This window comes from Melospiza georgiana, chromosome 3 (genome assembly GCF_028018845.1).
Source record: "Melospiza georgiana isolate bMelGeo1 chromosome 3, bMelGeo1.pri, whole genome shotgun sequence".
Classification (NCBI taxonomy): Eukaryota; Metazoa; Chordata; class Aves; order Passeriformes; family Passerellidae; genus Melospiza; species Melospiza georgiana.
Genome location: NC_080432.1, coordinates 83,087,543 through 83,115,306, shown reverse-complemented (window position 1 = coordinate 83,115,306; position 27,764 = coordinate 83,087,543). Strand labels below are relative to the sequence as shown.

Sequence of the window (27,764 nt, the reverse complement as noted above, 5' to 3'; positions counted from 1 at the left end):
TTTAATCAATCTGTGTAAAATTATTCTTTTTCTATCACAGAATATTCTGAGTTGCAGTATATACATCAACACCTGACAACACAGCTATTATGTTGCCGCTCTGGTTATTAAAGATTTCAAGGTAACTGAATGTAAAGGAAAAGAAACTATATTCCAGCTGTTTTCACGGGGAGTTTTTCCTGAGTTTAAATGATACTACACTATACAGTAATACATCAAACACAACCCTAGAGATAATCATAGAATGTATTACACTAATTCAAAAGCTGATAATCATAGAATGGCTTGGGTTGGAAGGGAACTTCAAGATCTTCACCTTCCACTATTCCAGGCTGCTCCTAGCCCCATCCAACCTGACCTTGGACTCTTCCAGGGATGGGGCAGCCACAACTTCTCTGGGCAACCTGTGCCAGGGCCTTACCACCCCCATATGAAAGAATTTTTTTCTACAATCTAACCTGAGTAGCATAACTTCTGTATTAGAGATATACATGAATTAACCTTTCCTCATATAAAGCACTTACACTTAAAAAGCATATTTTAACATGCTCAATGAAAAAAAAGTCAGGAGTATTCTTTTCCATTCCTTAACTGCTTCAGTTCTTTCAATGCATTATTTTTATCTTCCAGATGAATTTATTATACTTTGGACCAACTATTCTACAACTAGAATATCGTAATTTGCCGTAAAAATAAACATATTTATACTATTTTTAAATTTGTTATTACTGAAATCTTTTCTGAGACAAAAAGTTGCATTTGAGATATGCAAGATGGACACTGCAGGTATAATTCACTACAGCTTTTTCTGAAGTGGTTAATCATTAAAATATAAATAATTTAAGAGTTTAGAAAAATATGCCCACAGCAGCTGATCTCTGCCTAAGTGACACACAGAGGTCTGGTATCAGTTGTACTGTCAGTCTAGGGCTAATGATATCAAGACAGTAGTTCAGAGGTTCTGATCATTAAATGTGGGTGCTTTAACCACTATCAAAGGTTTTACTGAATATATTTAGAATTAAGGAGATGCCAGGTTTGGCTCAAGGGGCTTTAAGCAAAGCCATAAGCATGTATTCAAATGTACAATGCTCCATGCTTTTTTAAGGTCCCAATTTAAGGTATGATAAAGTCAAAATCTAGAATAGCTCTGAACTAAATCACAGGAGGCCAAAGGTAATGGCATTACCAAGAATTCTGAAGTTAGCTAGAAAAGCAGTTATCTGACTTGCAAAAGCAGAACAAACTGAACCAGCCATTAAGAAAACAACTTCATAAAAACTCAAGATGAAAGTGGCAGCAAAAAAAGCAAGCTTTCAAATTAGAAGGACAAACCATCATCTCTGTCTCCCCTCCTACCCACTGTTCCAACCTCAGCAGCTACCTGCAAATACCCTGCTGACATCTGCTCATCCCCTCCTGACTCTTACCTTCAGCTGCCTCCAGCACTTCTAAAAAAATACACAGGCATAAATGAACTCAGTGGCATTTTGAGTAAATCACTCAAAAAGCTTATTCCAGCCCTGTAAAACACAGCAATCCAAACAGAAAGGCACAAAAGAATATTTCTTTTCTTACCTGATTCTTTAGAGCTCTTTACCACAAGTGAATCTACCTCTACTGATTTTGGTCTGAGTGGCAATGGTTCAGAGTCTAACTTTGGTTTTGCTACTGGCTCAATTTCAGATTTCGGTCGAAGAGTAACAACTTCTCCATTAGTTCTGTGGTAAGGAAAAAAACAAAACAAAACCTGCCTAGTCAAGAGATGAAATAGTTTAAAAGGGAAAAATACCAAGAATTAGAAGCAAACTGAAAAATTATGGTAGATTTTATCACTTTCTAAAGCCTTGTTTTAAAATCAAGGCTTCTCGACATCAATTCTACTCCTATGAAAACCAATTTTTCTGCTCCATCTCTTGCAGAGTTGCTAGATGTGCACAAAACCCATGTGAAAATAATCCAGAACTTTTAGGACACACTTTGGCATTCCAGTTCAAAATATTACACTTCAAACAACAGGTGAGCTAAATAATATTTTCACTAATACCTCTTGAAATAATTCAGAAACTGACCCCTTGACATGAAAGAAAATTTCCTGCACAGGAAAAAGGGCTGACAGGAACAAGGTATTTCTTGCTGGATATGGAAAAAGTCACCTTGTAGCTTTTGTTCTACTATGCATTCCTTCCATATCTGCTCACATCTTTCACAGACAACAAAAATCCCAAGAACAACAATGAAAAAAATCCAAAGTAGTGCAACCTCCACCAAAATAAATAAAAAATAATAGGAAACATTTTCCTTTACAGATCTTGCCATCACAAACCCATGCTGACCAGGCCTGATTATCTGGTTGGCCTGTACATGTCTATATATAAACTGTGCCCCTTTCATTAATTCACCTCTCAAAGCCTGTAAAAGTTTTATTGCAGTAGAAAAAGAGATAGCAGCCTGATCTTCCTAAAACAATGCTAAACACTTTAAGACATTTAAATATCTCTAAGATTTAAAGGTTTCAATTATCAAGGCCCACAGCTTACTACAGACCTCTATTTAACTGCATATGGGAATCCCTTTAGAACAACAATTATTTTCTAAGCTGGAAAACAATATGACTTGTGGTTTTAAAATAATAATCTTTACTTGGGAAAGCCTCCAAAATACCAAGTGAATATAACATAATTCTATACTGAAAAGTTATTTAAGGTGCAAGCTCTTTGATGTAGCAGCTTTATTTGCACAAGGCCAAGTGTAGCACAACCTCACTTTCTCATGGTTCTTTCACGCCAACATCCCAAAGGGACAGTTACCAGTCAACTGCTGGTTTACACTTCTGGGTAAGGGCCTATCAACTGCTGCAGTGGAGAAAGAAAGGAAAATTCTATGTGTGGGAGACTGTATGGATGCAAAATTAGTTGTAGTGGAAGTTTCAAACTCATGAGGAAAAAAAAAAATTAAGTGGATCTAGAAGAAGTATTTGTATCTATTTATCCAGTAACTCAAGGGAGAAGGCTCAAGAGTAGAGAATCTGAATGTGGTTCTGTAGTAAGTGCTCCCTTCCCCAGGAGCAGACATGAGTACCACAGTGAATACCTTTAGCACGGGTACCTGTCCTCAGTTCTTCCTTTCCATCTATCTTAGCCTATGCAAAGTGTTCAAGCCTTGAACACTGAGGCAGCTCAAATTTTCAGGGTTTTTTTCAACACAGTAATAATTCTCAAGGGCCATGCCCACATTCTTTTATTCCACCCTGTTACTGTAGCTACAGCAGCAATCAGATGAGCAATTTCATCTGCACCATGGTCAGTTATGCTCTAATGCTGACTCTGAGATGGATTCAATGTCTCAAAGGATTTGAAAAGCCTAAGTTCACCTTCATAAAGACTTGGAGAACTAAGACAATAGTAGGTATAAGGCAAAACTTATCCTTGCATCCTTTTCGCCCTTAAAGCACACATTTCTTCCCAACTCATCCATGAGGGAAGATCAAACAAGAAATCAAACTGACTATACTTGGTGCCTGCAGTTTCAGTGATACTGACTTGGATGCAGGTGATGGCAAACCAGGTTTGTCTGGACGTTTTGGGTGCAGGAGCCCTGCTCTCAGTAGGCTGTTGGTCTTGCTTGGAGGAATCGGCTTCTTGGGTGGTACTTGAGGAGCTTGTGGCTTCAAAGGCTTCTGATCCAAAGCTCCTTTTTCATCTGACAGAGGAAGTCACATTTTAAAAACTCCACATTGTCTAGAATTCTTACACTGCTAATCAGTTAGAAAGCACTTGCTGTCAGAAACGCCTTCTCTGAAGATCAAAATGAAAAATACATATGCAAGTGTCTTAAATGACACCTTATCAAAACACAAATTACTTACCTGAGCTCAAAAAGATTTATACTAAGAGTAAGATAAATCTTCTTACTGACATGAAACAGCAGTAATAAATTATGGATTCACATTATTGCACTGCAAATGACAGCTAAGAACCAAAAATCTATGTACTGCTTTGTCTTTTCTACAAATTCATTTGATTTTCTATGAAAGAGGTAGGGGGTTATATTTTCTTGTAACTAAACTTCTTACACAAACAGCATAATTTATCTATGGATGAAGGGGAGGAGAGAATAGTTGAATTTATTTTATCTCAAGTCTGCCTTCCTACACAGAGATGGAAATTAGGTATGAATAATACAAAAAAAAAAACCAAAAAAAAACAAGAACAAAAACAAACAAACAAAAAAAAACAAAAACACCCCTTATTTATTTGTTTAATGACTACATGATCTAACTGAATCCTGTCCAAAGGAGCTGGCATACAACATACAGGACACTGAAAAATTCAAGCTGCCTTACAAGCAATAGTTGAATAGGTTTGAACCCGTGTGTCCTAACTCTACCCTGCTGGATTAGCCAGACCAAACTTTCTACTTTTCCCTGTAAAACCATGCCAAAGTTCAGTATACACTAAGTTATACACTAAGTACTGAATATTCTAAAAAATAATTGTTAGGTTACAGCAAAGGGTTACAGTTCTTTACAGTTACTGCCCTTATAGGGCAGTAAATCAGTAAACTGGGATGGAGAGAGTGACCTTCAGCTTTGATTCTCCCCTTCTGCAATTTGCTTTTAACCAAGTATTGATCTGGTGTAAATTGTTTATATATCCTATGGACCTGGGAGCAGGGGCTGGGTATTTGCTTCAGCTCCATGCCAGCAAAGTGCCTGAACTGCCAGGTCTAGGACTGATTCCCTTTGGATAAGTCCTGCAGCCACTGAGCACCCTCCAACCCCAAAACAGGAAGAAGCCAATGTACTTTCACAGGAGTATTGGGAAGCAAACACATCCTAGAGACACTTCTGCCAAAAGCATTGCTCAGGGGCAGAACTGTCTTCCTGCTTTGGGACACTTGAACACCAGGAGGAGAAATGAGCCAAAACAAACTGGCTGCAGTGTCTCAGCATGCAGCTAAGAGCACAGGATGCTGAAGCAGTGGAAGGATTTGCCACACGGTGGGGCTGCCTGCCCTGTGAAAAGCAGCACATCAGCAGCAACAGCCACTCCTGCCTCCCCACCCAACACACAACACTGCCAGTTTTAACACCCAACACCAGCCAGCACTAACTGCAGATCAATCGGCTTTATTGAGGCTGTGCTGAGCACAAATTGACAATTCGCTTTTAAGAGAGTTCATAAACAGGGCAGAAAAAAATGCTGTCATCAAACCCTATTCCTGAACTCTCATCTGTCAGTTCTCCTTTCTAATACTCCCACTCAGAATCTGAATATAAAAAATGTCGATAGCTAAGTGGAGTAAGTTAATACCAAAGGCCAAGGTTCACCATGAACACAGAAACTGGGCATTTCTGCTGGACAAAATGACATGTCTTTTTTGGATTTTGCTTCTCAATGAAAAAGAATGTTGGCTAAAAATGAATAGGTTAGTAATGGAAATAGAAAATAGAAATCTGAAGACATTTACACTGGAAAAAAATTTCTACACGACAGACACCACTAAGTGCCCTTCACTATAAATACAGAAACACTTACAGAAACTCTAATTTTTGATCAATATTTGATTGCAATAAACACAGATTAGTCTCCCATGACATGGTTTGATAGCTTCTGATTAAAGCTGCTCAATTAATATGTTTTTCCTGAGAACTAGTTACAGAACAATTTCATACTTAATGGATTCAATTACTAGTATTAACAGTGCTATTTTTCCACAAGTCCAATTGCACTGATAAATGGGTATATCTTCCAGTAAAACACTAGTGCTATCTAGAAAACTAACTTCTTATGACCTGATCTGCAACTGAATCCTTAACAAATTTTTCCTCCTTCATTTCCTGTAGCTCAGTAAAGAAGAGTTCTTTACCTTGAAATTTTGTAAAAGATTTCACATTCCTATGTTTTTTGGACGGTGTCACTCAATATTTTTGCCTATATTCCTCCATGAACAGTTGAGCTCAACTATGCAAAGATTAACACTTTAGTCCAAACAAAATTAGTTTAAAATTAAACTGGTTTCAGTTTAGAAGTATTTAAAAGGAGCCAAGAGATCAGCATTTCTGGAATCATACAGCTGATCTTAATTCACATCTGAAGACACTGCTCCAACAGATAAAAATTACTCTTTGGTCATATACAGAACAAACAGAAGTGACTTAACAAGTGTTTTTCATATTCAATACCTGAGAGGGTGCCTTGTTAAAATGGGGGTTATAAAAACTGCCCAAGGAAGCCAAGAAACCCATCAGGAGCCACACTGGTAGAAATGCTGGTCAGCCACAGTTCTCCATTCACAGGACAGAGTGGTTTTGTAATTTGGTTAAGCTGCAGGATTTCTTCTGCAAGGCCCAACCAACACATTTGTTTAAGCTTCTCACTTTTAAACACAATCAAACATTTTCACTTGGCAAGTTTTTTCAAACATGGAAAGAAGCCTTTCAGAATCTGTTTGGGTGACAACAGTAGCTTTGCCTCTGGAAAAAGGCATCCTTTAAATTTTAAGAATAAAGTAGTAAATGTCTCCAAATTCAGTGGAACTTGAAAATATGGAATATAGCAAGAATTAACAAGATAAGAAATCTCCATTTCTGAGACTGTAGCATCTATCTAAGGAGTCTTGTATCTGTTCTGTGTAGCTCTTTCAAAATACTTTTGACCAGACTGATTTTTGCAGCAGCTGACCTCTGCCTTTCTAATAACTTACTCCTGCTGCTCAAAACTGCAGCCACGGTCACAGAACTACACCTTCAGAAATTTAACAGTAACTATGTTACTGTGCAATACAATAACCAATCTTCAGAATGTCATGTAATAACAAGAAATAAACATTTTAATAGAGTTTAGCAATTCCTCTAACCACTCCAAAGACATTTTTGTAACATCACAGACATGACAATTTCAGCAGATGGTATCAAGGGAGCTTGTATGATGGTTCCTGAACAGAGACCCATTGCCAGAGCAGCCAAGTCAATATGAAGAAAACTGCCCTTACCTTTTTCTTCTGCCCTCAAAGAAAGGAATTTCTTCTCTCCAGCTGGCAATTCAGGTCTTGAAGCTGAATGCAAATGCAAACCACAGACATTTTTCAAAGAGCTTTAATTATCTTGGTCACTACCTAAAAATAAGACTAATGCCAAGTTGTGTCTTCTCTTTTGCAAGGACTGTAATACTGCTTATAAACACTCACTTGAGCCCAAAAATGGTGAGCCATTGTTAAAATGATTCCAAAGTAGGCTCCATCATAATTTTAAAAATATACAGCAACAGCAAAATATATAAAGTATTAAAAGTAAGCTTGAAGTGTGACTATGGCTGCATTACTAAGAAATAAAAAACTACTTCTAAGTTTTCTTTTGAAGTCATACACTGCTTCTGCAATTTAGTATTTTCTCAGAACACCAGACATGTACTACATACCGGGACTTTTAACTGGAGGTGGAGGTTTCTTTGGCTTCTGCAAAATGAAGGGGAAAAAACCAAAGTCAAACAAGCAAGCAAGCAGATATTCTCTGTATCCAAGACAGCCTCATTTGTGTTTTGTTTTGCATACTGTAACGTGGAGCTTGTTTACCAGCTGATTTCAAAGTATTTCACAAAGGAGGCAATCAATTCAGACAGGAAACACAAAGACCTGGAACAATTCCTCTGGTATCTCCCAGACAACCAGTTATAAAAATTCAGGATCAAAATTCAGGTCTGTTGAAATTAAATCAGTGCTTCAGCAATGTGCATAAACAGAGGAGAAAAAACCCTAAATCCAGTAATTTCATCTTTTGTAGTCCAAAGAATTGCTCTGATCACACTCATTTTGATTTCAATATGTAAACCTCAATCTTAGTACAATACCAGTTTAAAAGAGTAATCAGGTAACTTTTTAAACCAAAAATGTTCACTTTCACTAAAAACAGGTTTCTGAATTGAGTATCAGAGGAATGGCTTCCATTAACTGACTTTTAAATTAGCGTAACTGTAAGAAAAAACTAATAGATGCTGGCAGCATTTCTCTCAAAGACTGCAGTTACATCAAAAACATTGTTTTGAGCTCCCTTATCATTATATTTAAGTGGGAGAGATGGACAAACTATGCCAGCCATTAAAAATGTACAAAATATCACAATGCAACAGTTTGTACACTGAAATTACTATTTTGAAACAGTTACCCATCACTTTCTGATACACTTGGAAGCTGAATCTCTGTCCTGCTGAAAGGAGACTGGCACCTCCCAGGAGAGATCCCAACCACTCATCCTTGGAAAGTGATTCATTAAATTGCTTTAGAAGAGGGGCCTTTCTGGTTGTACTAAGGACAAGATTCCCTGATAAAATGATACAAAAGCCTACAAAACCACTTGTTCTTCACACAGGTACTGCTGAAACCATACAGGCTCTCTGTAACACACCGCTCCGAAAACACCCTGCAGTGGGAATTTTTCAAACATTTGCTATGGATGGATTTCACTTCTGTGCCCCTACAGCTATTGAATAAGCTCTTTTTAATGCAACAAGATTTTATTCTAACATGTGAAATGTAACTAAGCAAGCAGGAGAACCCATATTCAATTTCTTTCTCTGGTTTCAGAGGACACAAAAGCAAGTGTACCGAAGTAACAAAATTCTATTTTCTTTCTTCCCAAAAAAGTAACTACATTATCCAGCTGTGCAGCATTGCTGCCTGTACCAAAAACAATTAAACAGAGTCCAGCATCAACTTGCCATTATACAGTTCTGCTCTGTTTTTTCATGAAGTCAGTATCAAATAGCTGATTATGATCACCAGCCATCCAATGCCTTGAACCTGAAAGCTGCTCAGTGCAAGGTGAATCCCTGTGCTGAGACACTGCACACAAAGCAGAATAAAGGATCAAAGCAGGGAAATGCTGTTTAGGGTAAAAGAATGGTTCCCCCCTCCCTCTCTGTAGGAAACAACTCTATATTGTGAAATAGCAACCCTACCTACCCTCTTTTCTTGTATTTTATGGCATTTATGCCACCCTTGCACAGCTGAGAATCCATCTGTAAAGAAAATTCTGACTGGGGGTAGGTAGGTTTCTGTGTATGTGAGGCAACTCAGGATAAATGATAAATTAATAACTCCTGATCTGGAGCTGAATCCATTCCACCTGGGGCTGATGTACATTTGGGAATTAAAACAACCATCTTTGCTACACAAATGTGACAGAACCAAAACACCACAATAATCTCAACAAAAAAAAACCCATTGTAAAATGAGGACCAAAATTATAAGATCATTGAGAACCACATGAAAACATGAATTTCTACAAGTTAGTACACAAGATGGTGAAAAACATTTCTAAATCCTACCCAAAAAATATCCTTCGTATACTGCAGCCTACTGCAAGTTTTGACATGGAAAAATCCCAATCAGACCCAGAAGGGTCACTCAGCATTTTGTAATTACAGTTACTTAAGGACTTGAGATGGAAAAAACCAACAGCTTATCTCCTTCCTAAACAGTAAGGGTTTAATTTAGTAATCAGTAACATGTAACACCATGCTTTCATAACTACATCCTTTTCTAAATGACCTGATCATCCTCATTAATTACAGTTAATCTCAAAAAACATGCCTCACTTTAGTATTTATGGACAAGTTAAACACAAAGATTAATCTTTTCATCTTTCTTCTTTTATACAACTAGGTCAAGATAAAGTTAAAACTGCCACAATTGTAATATTTTAAGCAGCATAATGTGCTGTGACTTTTTTTATTCTCTACATTTTCATTAATAGTTTTTTGTGATACTAAAAAATAGGTGTAAGAACTTACAGGGAAGTCTTTATCAGACTCTTGTATTTGAACAGCAAAGTTATCTGGGAAGACTCCTTCTTTGCCATTGAGCTCTCCTCTCCACCAGCCTGGCTCTCCAGTGTCCTAAAACAAACAACAGGTCATTTCAACCAGTATTTACCTCTTCCCCAGAATAGATACAGTTACACGACAGCTTCTTCCCTTTTACTCACAACAAAGTAATTGTTTGTGTGAAATTGGCCAACTTAACGAGGAGAAACAGCTACAGACTGGATCAGGTTTGGTCAGGTTTTGTTTGTTTTCTAAAATGCAGGATGAAATTATATTACATCATATAAGATAACGGTGTAAGGATAAGATCTGCAAAGGGAAGGAAAGTACATAAACCCAGTTAAGACCTAACACGCAACATCTGATCTTCTCAGCTTCCTTAACCAGCAAGTTATTCAGTAAATACTCCAAATGTTACTGGCATGACGCACAATTCTACTAAATAAAAGTGATTCAGATGTGATGGATTAGCTCCACTGGTCTGAAAAGGGTGAAGAAGCAGAAGAATATATCCCCTGAGAGAAAAAATAACCACACTATGAGAAAATACAGTATTGGATAATTAATTCAGTGGCAGAGAACTCCATTACATGATGTCACTGGATGAAGGCCTCTGTCCATAACACAAAGTATGATGTTGTACTTTACCAGCATAAATAACAGCTTTCCCCTGTGCCTCAGATCCAAAAAAAAATCACAGAAACCTACAATGGTTTGGGTTGAAGGGATCACACAGGTCAAACCCCCTGCCATGGGTAGGGATGCCACTCAGTCTGGACAACTCTTCTTAGCTCCACTTTGAACCAGTGTGTGCTTGGGATAAATTGGTTTAAAAAGACAGAGAGGCAAAAGATTGAGTGGAGACGGGGTTGCTGTGTTTACAAAAGGGCTTCCATAACTACTCATTTCCACTGTACTTATGATCAATGATGCTCATAATAGCAATCACTTAATTCCACAGAATTACAGTTTTAATAAAGAAAAATGTGTTAAGTCTTCTTCTGCAATTGAGCGAAAGTTGAAGATTAAACTTTCCACTTTTTTAGAAAAGTCATTATTTCTTAATATAGGCAAGCATATTGACTAACAAAAGTCTGCAGAATAGTGCAGGGAAATTAATTATGGATAGCTTTATTTTCTGTTTAGAATCATCTCTGCATCAAAATGATCTATCAAAAAGGTGCTTTCAGAATTCAACACAAATGAGAACATTCAACAAAATAATCATGTTTCTCTTACAGACAGAAAGCATCACTAATTTCTGTCTGGTTATTCTGAATCCTCAGGGAACAAGAACTGTTTCTGAAGGTAAAGGGGCTGTTTGAAAGCTTTTCCCATTTTCTCACTGAAAAGGCATTTGGTACTGAGTGTACACTGATCCCAATGGCCTTTGAGGACCCCAAGATAACTCCCACTCTGGAACAATCTTTGAAGTCATCTGTATCTCCATCAAGGGCAGAAGCAAAGAGTTGACTCTCACATGAGAGAAATCAGTCTACAGGAATATCTGCTCCAACAGACCCTCCTGCTTCTCAGTTCATACACAACCTCCCTGTACAAAATTCACCAAAGCCATACACACGGCCAGAGCAGACCCAGCTTTCTTACCTTACTGATTATTTGAATGATCTCGCCTTCTTTAAAGCTAAGTTCATCATTTGAGCCATCATAGGAAAATATTGTCCTGCAATATTCCTTGGCTGCAACAGAGGAGCACAATTAATCTGGATACCATGGGCAGTAACATTCCTTATAATAGCTCACTTATGCTGTCTGAGAGCTGAGAAATTCACACTATAATCACACTTTCCTTCTAGACCAGCCACCTGAGAATGATTTATGAATATTCAATGAAAGAAAAAATAAGATTATATACTTATTGAGCAAAGGAAATAGTTCTTTGAGAAGGTAGAAGTATAAGCCCCAAAGCCTTTTTTTTCACAACTTAATTCAAGCACTCTGATTTCAGAGGGAGAAAAGAGGCATTAAAAGTGTAACAGTTAAAATTGTAACAGCACATCTACCCCCTGAATAGCACTTATATATTCAATTCTGAGCTACTTTACACAAAAATTATTTCAAGCTTATTAGAGTTTTTATGTATTTTCTCAAAATTGATCTAAATTTCAAATTTGTGGTTCTAATTAAATACAGGCAGCTATCTTCAACATCCTTCATTAAGTGATATCCCTTATTAACATGTACAGCTACAGAAATTTCAGGCAGCAGACTTCAGAAATTGTGCAGTGAAACTAAGTAACTAAACCAAAGGCATTCCTTGGCTAAGCACCTGAAACCAGAGCTCATCTGAGCCATCAACTGTCGGCCACAGGCTCTTCTGCAAAAGCAGAAAGAATAATTCTTTTCTTTCCATTTGGAACAGTTCAAAACTAATCCATTTTAAATTGTGGTAACAATTGAAAAGGCAAGAGGATTTGTTTTCCTTTCCCACACTGGCACAAAAACAACCATGAGAAAGGCCAAAATACATAAACATAGACTTTTTAACCCCAGCACATTTTAAACAATTCAGCAGCTAAAAAGGTTGCATTTCTGTATCTGACACACTAAGAAAGAGGAAGCAAACAAAAAGGACTCTAGCTGCTGCCATAACCTATCAGGTGTTTGGCACTGACAGCACAATGAGCAGCTGCTTCACCCTCCAGTTAGAGCAGCACACCATCAAGTCACAGAATCACAGAATCATCTGCAATTCTTAATGATAGCTTTTGCTGGGTGCCAAGAGAATAAATCAGTTGCAGTCAAACCTTTTTGCCGTTGTTGTGTTTTGTTTAATCAAGATACACATCTTTAGATTTAAAAATGCACAAACTGTATTCACAGAGAAAAAGGAGTAATAACCACTATGTTAAAATGCCAAAGTATGCCAAGCTTAAAGAGATAATATATATAGATTTTGTATCCTAACATAACTGGGGGGAAGAGGGATCAAATTGTGATAATTTTACTTTTTAAAGAAAATATTTTTATATCCCTGCACCAGAGGCCAAAACAAACTTCCAAAACCAGAAGAGCCTCACTGCAATATAAGCCAACCTAGCCTAAACATTTCAGAGATCTGCGTTTATCTGCTAAGAGATGAACACAGTTTATTTTAAAACCTGGTCTCTCAAAACTGAGGGTGAGACACATCAACTACACTATGGTCTATATTTAAATAAAACACTAAGGAAGAAAAACAAGCCTAAGGTTTAAGAGGTTCTTATCTGGTGTCTATAGGTATTACCTACTGATGTTCTCCTACAGCTTCCATTACTGTCATATTTAAGTTCCTCTTTGATATATTTGCTTCTCTGGGAAAGAGACTCAGCAGGGCTACAGGACTAGATCAACTTCCACGCTTTTAGCATGAGATGCACCTGAATCTATTAAAGGAGCTAAATACTGAATGCTTTGAGTGTCCAGCATTGAATGTTGGGATTTTTTTTTCTAGGCAGAGTTAATTTTTATGCATATTTTTAGACAAGTCAAATTTCACAATGCTCAGGGCTGCACATTGTCTTGCTGGTTCTTAGAGCAATAGCACTGGAATGGTTTAAAAGCAAGACGTTGCAGTTTTCTTATTTCTGCAAATTATGCATTCCACAGAAAACAACACACCAAAATAAGGTACTTCCACATAAAACAAAAATATACTTAAAATTACAATACAGAAGTTGACAGAATGTCTGCTCTGGAACCAGGGAAATGAGCAGTCTACACATCACATAATAAAAGTTAATTTTTTATAGGGAATGGCACTCCCACAAGATGTTTTGGACTGACTTAAAAATATCTCTCTTGATAAAAGTGTGCAATTTGGCAGCTAAATGAAGTCATAAATTCTTAAGAGATAAAAAAGAAAAATAAAAAACCAGCATAAACAGAATCACAATGGAACTGGCTTATGAAGGGAAGAGACCTCAACACAACCCAAGCACCAACTTTCAGATGCATGTTGCCACCTCCACAGAAAATCCCTACAAAGGAACTTGTGTAACCTGGGGACAGAAATTGTGCTGGGAGACTGTTCCATGGAAATAGGTCTCCAGCATCCCATCAGAATCAAACCAGGCAGAAAGTAAACAACATGTCAACAGAAAATTAATGCAAAATGACTGTTGCAATAAAAGTCCTATCCCAGCCTTATTTTGTTCTGGGAGATAACCCTACAAATGTTTTTGATTTTTTTTCTAAAGAAATGTAAGCAAAAATTAGTTTAGACTTTTTTGCACTTGCATAACTCCTCAAGGGTACAGAACATTACACAAAACTTCAGTACACACAGACATTTTAGATTTTAACACCAAAAAAAAACAAATTGCTAACCAAATAGTTCATAAGAAAGGACTACCACATATCAGATTTAATATCCATCAGCCTTACCTTTTGGTTTACTTTCAGCTTCTGGTTTTATTACTTCAGGTGTGTTTTCAGTTTTTGTTGTACTGGGGAAATGAATTAACTTTGTTCCAGGAGGATGGTTAGGTAATGGCTGTATTAAGGAAAAAGAAAAATTAACAAAAATTCTTTTGAGTTTTGTTTGTTATTAGGCTACGGAAGATACTGAATTTTTCATTAGCTGAGATGATGAAAATTACCATCTCCAAGAGATTTAATGAGTTTTCCCACTAAGTACATAGCTTACTGTATTTACTTCACTGCAGACACTATAAATAGAGTTTGTCCACTGGTCAAAAACAGAGCACAGCTTTCAAACTGGAAGCTGATCTCAGGATATGGCCAACTACACTTTAGCCATTGTATTTCAGCAGTTCCAGGTGTTACTCTCCCATTAGCCTGAATATTGCCTCCTCCAGCACATAACAGAAGCAGTTATTTAACAGCTCTGCTCTCAGTAACTCTCTGGCCATGCTTACCCTGCACTGGAATAAGGCAGGGATACTCAGCAGCCATACAGCACTTCAGACAAGCAGTTTTTAACTACTCAGACAAATGAAAGAACATGAAAACCCCGTCCCAGCTTCCCTTCACTCTCAGCAATTTGTACAGAACAGTTCAAGTGTCACTACAGATTTCCCCTAAATGAAAAAAACAAAGAGGCATTGCCACAAGTTTCAGAGCTTAACATCTAACTAAAATATATTACAGAATATTTAATTTTTCCCCTCAGAAACTTACTGAGCTGCCAGGCAGATTCCGACAGCTTCAGCTGCATCCACCTCTTCACACCCAGAGCTACAAACACAGAATATGATCTTACAGTCAGTACTCACCTGAGCAGCCCTAACAGCATTACTGAGATGAAAAATCCCACTGCCTTTAGTTACTCTGCTCATTTTCATCTACAGTTCTACTTTGCAGATCTTCTACTGTCAGAGAACCTGGATTTACTCTCCTTAGAGCCAGACAATGCCTGTAGGCTGATGTTTGGTGCCTCTGACATACCATAGAAGAAGCCAAGGTCATTTGGGATGTTCCTGCAGTTCCTATGCAATTTAACTCTCTCCAGAAAGGTATATGAAGGAAGCACTAAAATAACCCTCCTCTGAGATTAAACACCTCCAACATGGAAATAGTTCTCTGCGTTTCCCCCTTCCAATGTAAGATGCAATTAGGAATAAGAGAGGAAGTTTAGGCAGACAGGGTATAAATAGCCTGAGCCCATGTGGGATGTTGGGAGAGCTGGAAGGATTTCCTGCAGCAGCATATACACTCTTGGGCCCTTCATGGGCCCTTCATATCCATCAGTGCTCAGCCTTCCTGCGCTGAACAGCTTGAATTTTCCAAGAGAAAAGAGACCTCTACTCTACACAGCCTTCTTTTTTTTTTTCTTACTGTCTTAAAAGACTGACAGTGCTCTCCAAGCATTTCATCAGCTAACACCAAAGCAAGTTAAGCACAAATCCAAGGAAGCCATCTATTTTTACAGGAGCTTCATGAGAATTATCTCCCTTGGGCTCTCCATGCTGTTCTGTAAGTCTGCCCACCTTTGGAATGACTTTGGCAATAAGTATAAGTGGAATATTAAGTGCTAAACTAAATTGTTTATTTCTCTGACATTAAGCTATGCAAAACTGTTTTCTCACTTCATTTCCTCTCTTGATGAGAAATGATCAGACCTTTCCAGACAGGCCAACCAAAACTGCACAGCATGTCACTGCATATATACAGTCAAATAGAACAATCCAAAAGGTCTGAGCAGACTTCATATTAATTGCACAAGTTTGGAAAGGCTCTTTACGTTCCCAAGTGACAAGGCAGACAGTAGGGAGGCACCCTTTTGAATGATCAATCTCATGACAAGAAAGCAAACTGGAAGCTAGGTCCTGAAAACCTACTCTAACAGCATTCACATGAACATCTCAGTAGTGATCACAGCCTGCCACATCAAGGGACAAAGGGGAGGAATGAGGAGAATCCATGTGACTTCACAGAATCATGGAGAAGTTTGAGCTGGAAGGGACCTTCAGTGACCATCCAAGTCCAACTCCCTGCCATGAGCATGGACACCTCCTATAGAACCAGGCTGCTCAAAGCCCCATCCAGTCTGGCCTTGAACAATCCCAAAGATGTGGTAACCATAACTTGGGTGGACAATCTGTTCCAGCACCCCACCTCCCTCACCATGAAGAGCATCTTCCTCATCTCCTCTCTTTTAGTTCAAACCATTGCCCCTTGTCCTCTCATTACAGACCTCAGTAAAACGTCTCTCTCCATCTATATATCCGTCTATGTATTGAAAGGCTGCAGTAAGGTCTGCCACAGACCTTTTCGAAACAACACCTTCTTTAGGAAGCAACATTCTCCAAGCTTTCAATAGAAGGCAACACACTTGCAATTTTTCAAAATCATCTGATGCTCTGAAACAAACACTACACACACCATGCCATTGCTCTGAGCATTGCTACTGAAGAAAAACACATTCAAGGAAGTCTCTGATCCTCCCCTCCTCCAAGGGACTCGTCTCACTTTTTGCCCTACATCAATACAATTATTACCATGGCAGAGGAAAACAAATCACTCACCAGAACAGCATTAATTACCATAACCCACAAACAAATTGAAATAGACAAAGGCTTTAAAAGCTGTCTCTATCACCTGAGTCAAAACTGGAATATCTCAGCTGCCTTTAATTACCAAAAGCTGAAAATCCATATATAAGCTCTTGGAATAGTAAGCTCAAGTGAAAGGACTGTGCATTGTTGCTGTGTTTCCAAGGAGTAAGGACGCTCTTGAGTTCAGATCAAAATAAAATTCAAACAAAGAATAAAAGGGCTCCTTTTCCCACTCAACCATTAAAAAAAATGGGGAAAAGAAAATGCAAAATCCTAGAACTGCATTTCTGTATAAGGCTTACAGGCTTACACAACCAGTAATTTATGAAGCTTGGCAGCACTCACTGAAGGTAATGGCAGCTGACACCTAGAACAGCAGTCTCAACATCCACCAAAACTTGAGAAAAAACCCCAAATAAGCCAAAACACAATGAAATGCCAAAATATTCCTTGTTTTAAAAAACAAGTTTAACTTATATTGGTAGACCTAATCTTCTCCCAGACTATACATAAAGTCTGTTACAAGGTGAACCAGAGGGATCTCACACTGCAGATGGTTTGAGATGCCACTGTCATGGCTCTGAAAAGAGAATTTATGTATCAGCTTGGTTTTTAGTCTCTAATGATTTAAATATCAAGACATTTGAATAGACCTTTTGGAATCAATGTTAAATACAACTTACTGTGAAACATATTCAAGGAGATTTGTTTTGTTTTATAGGCAAGAGCCTGATGAGAGCGTAATGGTCAGATTCCATATCTCCTAAATTATTTTTACAGGAAATCTCAAAAGAACAATATGTACCACTACAAACCTTATCTTGCTTTTTATCTTCTGATTCATTACTGGATAATCTTGTTTTAAGTTTCACTGAGCCTTCCTTAAAGATATCTCCAAACCCAACACCTCGGATTTTCTTTGGCTGTGCTGGTCCCAAAGCAGGTTCACTCCCATTTCCTGGAGAGGTCACAGGTGAGGTAGGACTATTGAAAACAGGCTCTGAAAATAAAATAAGAAAGGGAAAGCTATTTTAAAAGCTGAAATTATTTATTTGCTCTTCTGGGAAAAAAGTGGAAGCAGCACAGCTTTGTGCACTCCTCCTGATAAAGAGCTTTTCAAGGAACACCACTGTAGCTGTAACACCTCATATTTGTTCTCATTTTATATTTAATGTAAGACCAACTTAAATCACACCAGTTTTGTCCTGATTACTCTGGCAACTAAGTCAACAGCTCACTAATATTCTTGCTATTTCAATTATCACTCAGGATCCACAGCCTGTTAACATCAGTGTTTTCCATTAGTTGTATGAAACGCTGCTTATGCACTCTCTGAAAATGGCATTTTAGTCCAACATTTAAAAGCTTCTCATTTGAACAGCTGCAACCACAGAAAGCAATAATCAATAAAGGTTCATAATGAATCCAAACATGTTTCAACTGTCACAGGAAAACAGAGGGTATTTCAGTGGTAGTGATGCCTCTCAAGGGACCAGAGACATTTTCCTACTGCTCAAAATGCTCCAAGCATTCAAACCAGATACAGTTGTTGGAAATCAATCACTGCTGGATAATTCAACTATTTACAATTCTTTTAATCTTTCAGTTTCAAGGGACAGCATTTATCCACCCCCCAGAAACGTATTTCAGAGAATAACTTAATTTTGTTGCTAAGAGCTTTGCAACTTTTTTAAAGAAGTTTTTAAACTATGGTTAGATCTGTTAAAGTCCATCAATTAGTATACATAGTCAAGCAACTTTTGCATGCAGACAGGAGACAGTCATGTAAAAGCAGACAGCTTTTATCAACCAGAGTCAAAATGGCCTCCACGTCTTTTAGCCTTTGGGTGAAGTTCTTTTCAGCCCATGCAGGCCTGTGAACTGCAATAAAGATTAAAGCCTCTTCCTCCTATCATTAATTTAAGATATTTTGATGGTATCGTGAAGCTAAGTTCTCTTGACTTCAGTTGCTCACCTTTTGTCCACCCAGCTGCTCTTTATTTAGTTATATCCCCCTCATATCTCACAGGACAGTTAAACATCCCTTTGGTGGGCAAAGTCCAGGCTGCACCTTTGAATGACCACAAGTGAGTGAAAGGAAGTTTCACTGTTTCCCAAGAGTGAGGAGGGAACCAAAAGGTACTCCAGACCCTGACTGTGAAAGTACTGAGCATTAAATACAACCCCTGGGGGATGAGGGCTGAACACACCAACTTGTTAGGAACTGACAGGAAATACAATTACTTCTAATTACTGTGCAGTGTCACTGATCTCAGAAAACAGGAATTAAGATCAAGATATACCCATTTGTAAATTCACTGCACCAGACCCCACTAAACTCAGGGAACTTGACCTCCAAGGAAACAGCCACTGAGCTATTTGGGACTGCTCAAGTCAAGGTCTAATTTTATGCTACCGTGATTTCCACAACTTCCAAAAAAAATTCCAAGCCAGGCTCTTCCCTATGTCTGAGCAAGATCTTGTTTGAAGCAATCAGTACTGGACACTACGTAAATGAGGGTGCACATTACCACAAGGTAAAAAAAAAAAAACCTGTTTTTCTCGAATGTTAGACCACTGTCTTTTAAAAATCAATTAACTCCTGCCATGATGTTCCCAAAAAACATTCCTGTTTCAGCAATACCATATGACAAGTCCCCTTCAAATTGATCTTCACAGATTGAAATGTTTCTAAAGTGCATTTTCAAGGGAACAGAGTAATTGCCTGTAAAACATAGACCTGCCTGGCACCACCCAGGCCACTGCTCAGCCACAGAGCATCTGCTTCTGCCCCAGCTACACAGTCATGGCTAGAAAAGGACAGCCAAATGTAAATCCTGCCTTAAAAACATCTTATTGTTAGATTAAAATATAATCTAAGGCCTAAGAACTGGGATCTGTCACGGTCATATTTTCTGAAAAATCCCTTCACCAGGATTTCTTCTCCTGGGAAGCTGAGAAGCCTCAGAAAAGAATGAAAACAGTAATTATCTGATTGCTGCTCCTGTGTTTGGAATGTGGTTTGGACATTGTTTACCAACAGGTGCATGTTTGATTGGTTTCCTGTGACTTGCTTTTACTTAATGACCAATCACAGCCAGCTGTGCTGGACTCTGAGGAGTCAGTCACGAGTTTTTCATTATCATTCTTGTTAAGCCTTCTGTCTGTATCCTTTCTCTTTCTTTAGTACAGTTTTAGTATAGCATTCTTTAATATAATATAATACAATATCATAAAATAATAAATCAGCCTTCTGAGAACATGGAGTCAGATTCCTCATCTCTCACTTCATCCTGGGGACCTCACAAACTCAACAGGGATCTCCTTCCTTATTTTAAGTTGAGGCTTTCCACACTGTTTTGATTCCCAAATAACTTGGTTAAACATTTGAATTTTCTGTTTTAGAGAGCTCATGTCTGTGAGAATAAGACTAAAAAAAGCTGTTAAACAGAAGAATAATTTTATATCCAAGTCTAAAAAATATCAACTTTGAATATTATAAAATTTCTAATGATAAAGTGTATACCACATATTTGCAAGATTAAGACTTTGACTGCAATTTTATTATGAGTGAAAATGGGAGCAGACATGTATCCTCATATTCAGCATTAACACTTTCTGGAAAGAAATGGGAACATCATTCTTAGGAAGATTGAATTCTTTACAGCTTTGTTGTACTTTAACCATAATACCCCAAATTATACCAGAAATCAAAAATTACTTTGCTAAGAGTTTGCACAAACAGAACACTACCTGTGTCATCCAGAGCATCCTGTGTTTCTCCATCATCCGTTGATTCCAATTCTTTCACAAAGTTTGAAGGAAACATCCCTGCCTTGCCATTCAGTATTCCACTCCACCATCCTTCTTCTACCTGTATAGAAATATTTTGCACATTACCAATGGAGTAAAAAAGAAATTCCTTTCAATTCCATACAAACTCTACAACCAACTTTAGGGAAAGTTCAAATTATCATTATTTCTTTAGAAAGAAATCTACCAAACATGCAGAAGTATTAGACAAAAAGAAGAGGAAGAAAACAATTAATTGTTACTTGTATCATTACAGCAATGATCCTAACAGCATATTAGGCCCATTTCAGTTAATCCCAAAAAAGCAGCAAAATGTTCATCAACGTTCTCAAAACAGAATAAGAGGCATTGCACATTTAACACAACAAATAAGTATTAATTTGTTCATGAAATACAGATGAAACTTTGAGTCTGTGTGTCCATGGAAATTTTTATGTGTTTTTGCTGTCCATCTGTCTTTTCCTCTGTCTCGTCCAGTTTCTACAAGTCCCGCTCTGACTGGCCTCATCCATGGGGCAGCTTCACACAATTTTGATCAAAAGATGAGTTTGAAAGATTAAACTTCTCCAGATAATGTGGAATAGAACAGAGAAAAGCCCTTAAGGACATCAGAGAAATGGAAAATTAATCGATCCACCACCTAGCAGGAGACTGAACAGCACAGCCTGGCCCTAGATGTCCCACAGGGGCAGGGACCTGCCCCATCAGAGCTGACCAACCTCGCCAAGTGCCCAAGGATTTTCTGGTGCTACACCACAGTCCTAAGGCCAGCAACATATTGGAAAGCTTATCAGGAATACCCCACATGGTCTAAAGCAGAACAAGCAAAAGCAGGGCAACAAGAGGTGATGGGGTAAAATGATGCCAAAGGACTAAGAATTGTGCCCTTTGAATTTATGAACAGTTTTCAAAATGTCTTAAATAAATTCAGTTTATTTACCTAATGAGCACTAGTTAAAAACTACAATTAAGATAAATTTTCAGAATCTTTTATTTAGGTTGTCCTGTTTTGAGGCTGGAAAGCTGTTCTTAAGAAAGGAAAGCAAGAGGAAAAGGGAAAAGCAAACCAAGCAGCAGCTGTTTGCATTATCTTTTTATAGCCTGTCTTTTTAGGTCACTATGCCTGACACACAGGCACAGTTTTTAAATGCCAGTCCACCTCCAGGCAAGCAGAGCCCAAGGAGAACCTGGCAGCTGCAGACATAGGCAATGAAAAGAGCACTGTTGTTTTTAAAGGCATCCTGATGTGAAAATACAGCTTTGTTGTGGATGGTTCAAACTCAGAGACTGGGCCTCTGAAACAAATTTTAAGCACAGATTTCTGGCAAGTGCTGCCCAGGCTCTGGCACCTCAGGTTTGATGGAACACATAACAGAAAATTAAAATAAAAATGCCTTGATTCACCCACACCACTCACTCAGGAGCCACAAGACAGGAACTTTTAATGGTTACAGTACAGAAAGTGACCTGAGCATCCATTTATTCCTCTGCCAAGAGATGTGGTCAGCAAAGCACTTTACAGCAAAGCAAAGTGATGCCAGCTCAGAGGCACTCAGGAACAAACCCAGAATTGCCTGGGCACACTCACTCAGCCTCCTCACCATACTGCCTTTATATAAACCCCTGACTAAACACAAATTGCATTGCCAGAAAAGGTTTCTTTCATCAACATTATGACACAGGCTAAAGAAGCTGTCCAAGCTTTGGTGGAGAACATCTGCATATCTGTTAGCAGCAGCAACACAGATGACAATTTCATAACCCCTCTCCTCCATTCCAAAATATTATCATATGATCCAATTTCCACAAGAGAGCGGTACAGCTCTGGTACACACTCCAGAACTTTTTTTTCAGTGTGAATCCCATCAACTTATTTGCACAAAAAATGCAGTCTTCCAAAGAAAAAATGGGGAAGAAGGCTGAAATAATCAGCTTTACCAATCTGTTATGTTTTTTTTCCTAAAAACTTCCCTAATGATGTTATATGACATTTTATTTCACTTGAAAAAACAGCATGCAAATACTAAAACTATAATACTACAAAAATAAATCTGCTATTTAGTGCTGCTACTGACAGGAGAGAGGGGAAGATATAAAGGAGAAACCAAGGTTTTAGAGCAATGACAGTCACCATATGCACTCTGTGTATGTTCTTCATGTGTAAAACCCACGTGACTTTCTAGAAACAAAAAGCCCTGTGGATTCAGCCAGCACATTGCACAATTTTCTTCCCAAAAAAGTTACTTCTGCTCTCTTCAATATCAACCATTTAATTACTGAACCCATTTGCCTTCACCTTTGATTTCATGATCAGTGGTGTCATTTACATCAACTCAATTTACAAAAAGCACTCAAGGGCTAAATACTGAATTATTCTCAAGTAACTGATAGAGCCAATCCCCCTCACAGAGCTGATTTTACCTTATTTTCCCCACAGGAAAAGGTGACCAAACAATTTTTCCTTGAAGTAAAAGTTACAAGTCATCTGCATGCACAGAAACAGCACCTTTTACATATAAACACAAAGAAGCAAACTATCTCACAGTACTGAGGACAAATTACCTAAGACAAGTTATCCCAGCATATTGCACAACCCATGGACAGTATTTTCTACCATTCTTTACATTTCTGGTCCCATCAGTACAGTTTCATGAAGCAGACAGACATAGTCTACACCTGTCAGGTCTTTTCTACATCACCATGAAAACAGTGTGCAAACAGTTCTGTGACCATACTATTTTTCTATCAGATATCATTTCCCTAAAAATTTGTTGAAGAAGTAGTAAAGACTGGGTACTACAAAAATGTATTTTCAAATTATTAAAAAGGAATAAGCATGGAAAGTAACAGAAAAAAATCTAAATAATAAAATATAATCCACACTTCCTTAAGAAACCAGATGAGGAAATGCTCTGTTTTTTTTATACTGTTTGGCTACTTTGCCATCTCTGGTACATGACAGCACACTCCCCTCTGAAAATAATTCCAGATGCCAACACATGCAAGCAAAAGAGTTGTTTCCACAATAGTTCACTGCATGTGCTCTCTCATGAATGCTTACACTGGACCATCCAGTCACAACTGCCAGTGCAGGCACCATCCACAAATTAAAGTGCTGAGGTGACCCAGGAACACTCCTCAAAAAACACCCACACACAAAGGCATTTATGAAACTGCAAGTTCGGTGAGCAGGTTTAGCAAGTCACTTGCTCTGTTTACTCTCAAATATTAAATTCTGGAAGTATTAATATGAATGCATCTAAGGACATAGCTTTTTCCTTGCTAGGAAAATGGAAGAGTCCTTCCTGGCAACTGTCAGGTTAGCACTCTCTTCCAAAGAGGGTCATGCACATGAAAAACAGTCTCATACAGCTACTTAAAAAGCATCACCAATAGCACATGGCTAGAAAGAAAACTTCACTCTCCCTCCTCAGAGCTTCAGGGAGGAAGAGATGGCACCAGGGAAGGTCAGAGCCTGCTGTGGACAGTTTTCCTCTGAGTTCTAAAAATGTTCCTTCCACAATCATTCTGATCTTGTCCACAGCTTCCCTGAAAGATTTCACATTTGGAAGAGACACTCCTCTGACACATACAAGCTTCCCACCACTGCTATTGAATAGAACAGCCACCAAGGAAGCACATGGATAAGAAAAGATAAGAAAAGATAAGAAACCACCACTCCAATTCAATGGGTCTACGAGAGAACTTGAAACTGGCAAATCAAGTCAAATAACATTTTTCACCTGTACCAATTTGGAGTATGTCTGCTTAAAGAAACTGGTCCAACAGTTTTACCACAAAGCATCCTAAAGCCAAGGATCACACAGACAGGGCCAAAGAACTGCAAAACCCTTTCAAACAATGAATCTGTGTAATAGATCACAATTTATTACTGTGATGATAAAATATTTCTTCTAAACATCTAGCATATATGGCTTTAGTATTAGATCCTGAGAGAAAAAACTCCAGAATTATTAATTTTAGCCGCAAAATCACTACTTCCCATGCTATCTTCCCGACAAGCTTGTAATACAAATAATCAGCCAAAAAAGTGGTTTGACTCTCAGCACATGAATGGCCAGCTCTGTAGAACACCTTACCTCATCAATGATGTCAATCACATCCCCCAGCTTAAGCTCCAGCTCATCCTCATTCTGCGGGATGTAGTCGAAGAGCACTTTGCACTGCCGCTTCTTGGACCCTGATCCAAGGGAAACACCAGAAGTAAGAACACTCATGAAGGAGAACCATCCCTCCTACACCCTGCTCCTGAAGACCCAGAAACCATTCCAAAAAGCTATGTGGCTTTTGATCCTGATTTTGTGGTTTGCTTGGGTCACCTTAGGCTAGGGAGCCATGGTTCTGATAAACGAACACTATACCAATTACCAACCTGCTATAAAAAGCATGTTGACACAAGCAAGTCAGGTAAATCCCCACTACAGTGATTTCTCAAGCTATTTCCCAACCAAAATTTGCAGGAATGGCAATCACTGCCAGTTAGTATCTACTTGGGAGAAAAGGTACAAGTTTGAGCTCCCAGTCCTTAAGTAATCCTGAAAGCAGGAACAACTTTTGTTATGCACCACACTGGAGAGCTCACAGACCTTCCAGCCTCTAACAAGGACCTTGCTAACCACAGCTGTGCAGTCATGCCAACATTTGCTGGGCTCATATTTCAAAATATGAACTCATTTTTATCTGTGAATTAAAAAAAAAACCTACCTTTGCTCAGTGCCAGTATGGCACCCAATAATTGAAACTGTCCATTAGCAGTCTTCGACAAAGACAAGATTAAAATCAAGTGCAGTTTTTAGTTGTTTGCCCCATACCATTAAAGCACTGAAGACATTAAAAAGGCAAAATGACATCCTGAGAGGGGAGAGCATTGAAGTGGCTTCTGAGAACTCAAGCCCTGCAGCCACAGTGGTGTGAACCCACACTGCCTAATTACTCTGCACGTATCCTGGAGCACTGCTCCTGCTGAACCCAGACAGTTTATGCACTTCTCCTTCAAACAAGAGGCCATGCCTTCAGACCTTTTCCACAACACAGCAGCCAGCATGCTTTTGAAGACAATTATCATCTTGAGCTATGACCCATGCATGCTCCCTATCCTCCTCAAAAACCATCTGCCACAGTTTAAATGAAAATACCAATCAAAAGTTTGAAGTGGTAGAGCCTAAGCTTACAGGAGCTGTGTGATTTCCATGCTCTCTCTCTAATACTTTGTACTCCTTCCACACTCAAGCTTCAGCAATTAAGATTAGCTGTGTAAAAACATTTCAAAACACAGACACTGCCTCCAAGATTGATCCTTGTCTTTTTACAGCACTGTTCAAAGTCCAGAGCAAGGCATTTAGAAAACCACACCCAGCATTCTCCGTACAAAACAGGCCAGGCATCAAGCATCTAAAATTTCTGAGAGAGGGCTCACCAAATCAAGAATTTTCTACATGCTGGTATATGATCTATGCAAGAAACAAATAAACCAAAAATATGAAGCTTTATGGGTTATTTCTAGTAACACATAATTGGCCACATAATATACCCTGCTTTTACCTCCACTGGAACTCATGCACGAGCCCAGAGGGATTACTCAGTTCAGAGTAATTGCAATAAATGGTTCAATAGTCTTTACTGCCTCCTGCAGTGCTTTCAAGGCTTCTGTTTGGTAGGAGATTAACCGATACCAAAAAAAGGAAAATTTAAAAGTCACTGCCATTTGGCATAAATCTGATCTCAGTGTTCCTTTACTTAGTGTAATTATATCTAAATGGGAGTGGGAGGGAGCCCATGGATGCATTTCACATCCAGAAACCTCTCTCTCTTCTGAGGTCTGTTTCAAGTGACACAATTTAGGAAGTACTGCCTCCCACTTTTGAAAATCCCTAGCATAACCTAGGAAGGGAACCTGTCCTCTCAGAGAACAGAACTCCAGCTTAACATGCTGCTGCAGGACTGCTGGGCTGGCAGCCTGCAGGCAATTCTGTCCCTTCCCAAAACAACTTGTCTGGCTTCAGGTTTTGCTTGTCTTGTATAGGGTAAACCAAATTTAGCTCTTTGTTGCTGTTACTTAGCACAACTTCTGTATTTTCTTTCTGCTAAACACATGCAGACATCTAACTGATAGGAATTCTGCCTGCAGCTTACCACCCACCTGACACAAAAATACCTGAATTCAAGGAGAGCTGCATGAAAGAAACATAACTCTGTTTTTAACATTGTAAACCTCATTTCAGCAAGTGAAAAACCAGAAACACAAAGACAACTTAGCTCTAGAAAGCAAGTGATTGCCCAGGCACATAGCAAACAGGATCTGCAGGAGCTGTTCAAACAGTCTTCCAGGAAAAAGGGAACAGCAAGTGACATGGAAATGCAGAGACTGTCACTGCAGCAGGTGCACAGCTGTGTGCCTAAAGGGAAGTGCTTGAACACCATTTTCTCCAGAAGGATGAGAGCAGCCAGAGCCCTGCAAAGACACCAAGCTGTACCTTCTACCCTGGCCACAGCCACCAGCATGAGGATGTGACATGGAAGATATGGAAACATTCCAGGGTTAGGGTGACCAGAACAATAGCTGACAGCTGAACTGGTGTGAGATCATGTTCACAGAATCCTACAGTATCTCCAGGTGGAAGCACCCATAAGATCACATTGTTTCCCTTTCAGAGCCTGGCTGTATTTATCTAGGACCAGCATTAATCTTTCAGGTTGGATTTTTCCAAAGTCTGCTGTGTAAACACCCAACAGGCACCTACATGCTTTTGCCAAGATGCAAACACAGATCAGAGTCACTAAAAAGTGATTTTAAATCCTTAGTTTCCTGGAAAAAAGTCTCAAAAAAATTTGTAAAGGTGGTGGTGGTCCTGTGTCAGGGTTTTAAACAACAACTAGTGGAATATAAGCAAAACCTCAAAGCATACACATGCCAGAACCAGTAAGTTCTGAACTTTTTTAAAAAGCAAGCTTAAATAATAAACGCCTTCAAAACCTTTTCAGACAGAGGAAGCCACAGTAATTTAAAGGAATATCTTACAAGAGATTGGTATAACCAAATACAAATCACAAGCCCATTTGCTGGATGCAGGGAATGGTAAGCTTTCTT

At 38.6% G+C, this 27,764-nt stretch overlaps 1 protein-coding gene across 3 annotated transcripts in view; it reads right to left on the bottom strand.

The window, feature by feature from the left end:
• CD2AP (CD2 associated protein) overlaps nucleotides 1-27,764 on the bottom strand; it is a 76,614-nt gene that overhangs the window by 10,529 nt on the left and 38,321 nt on the right. For 2 of the 3 annotated variants that reach the window (XM_058020035.1, XM_058020037.1), the window contains exons 4-13: nucleotides 24,757-24,857; nucleotides 20,597-20,717; nucleotides 17,659-17,843; nucleotides 14,211-14,319; nucleotides 11,433-11,524; nucleotides 9,792-9,896; nucleotides 7,422-7,458; nucleotides 6,997-7,059; nucleotides 3,543-3,702; nucleotides 1,579-1,721 (exon numbers count right to left, since the gene is read on the bottom strand). In XM_058020035.1, coding sequence (XP_057876018.1) covers nucleotides 1,579-1,721; nucleotides 3,543-3,702; nucleotides 6,997-7,059; nucleotides 7,422-7,458; nucleotides 9,792-9,896; nucleotides 11,433-11,524; nucleotides 14,211-14,319; nucleotides 17,659-17,843; nucleotides 20,597-20,717; nucleotides 24,757-24,857 — 1,116 coding nt within the window. Of the gene's footprint in view, nucleotides 1-1,578; nucleotides 1,722-3,542; nucleotides 3,703-6,996; nucleotides 7,060-7,421; nucleotides 7,459-9,791; nucleotides 9,897-11,432; nucleotides 11,525-14,210; nucleotides 14,320-17,658; nucleotides 17,844-20,596; nucleotides 20,718-24,756; nucleotides 27,129-27,764 lie in introns of all 3 variants that reach the window. The other variant, XM_058020036.1, reaches the window with a different exon arrangement.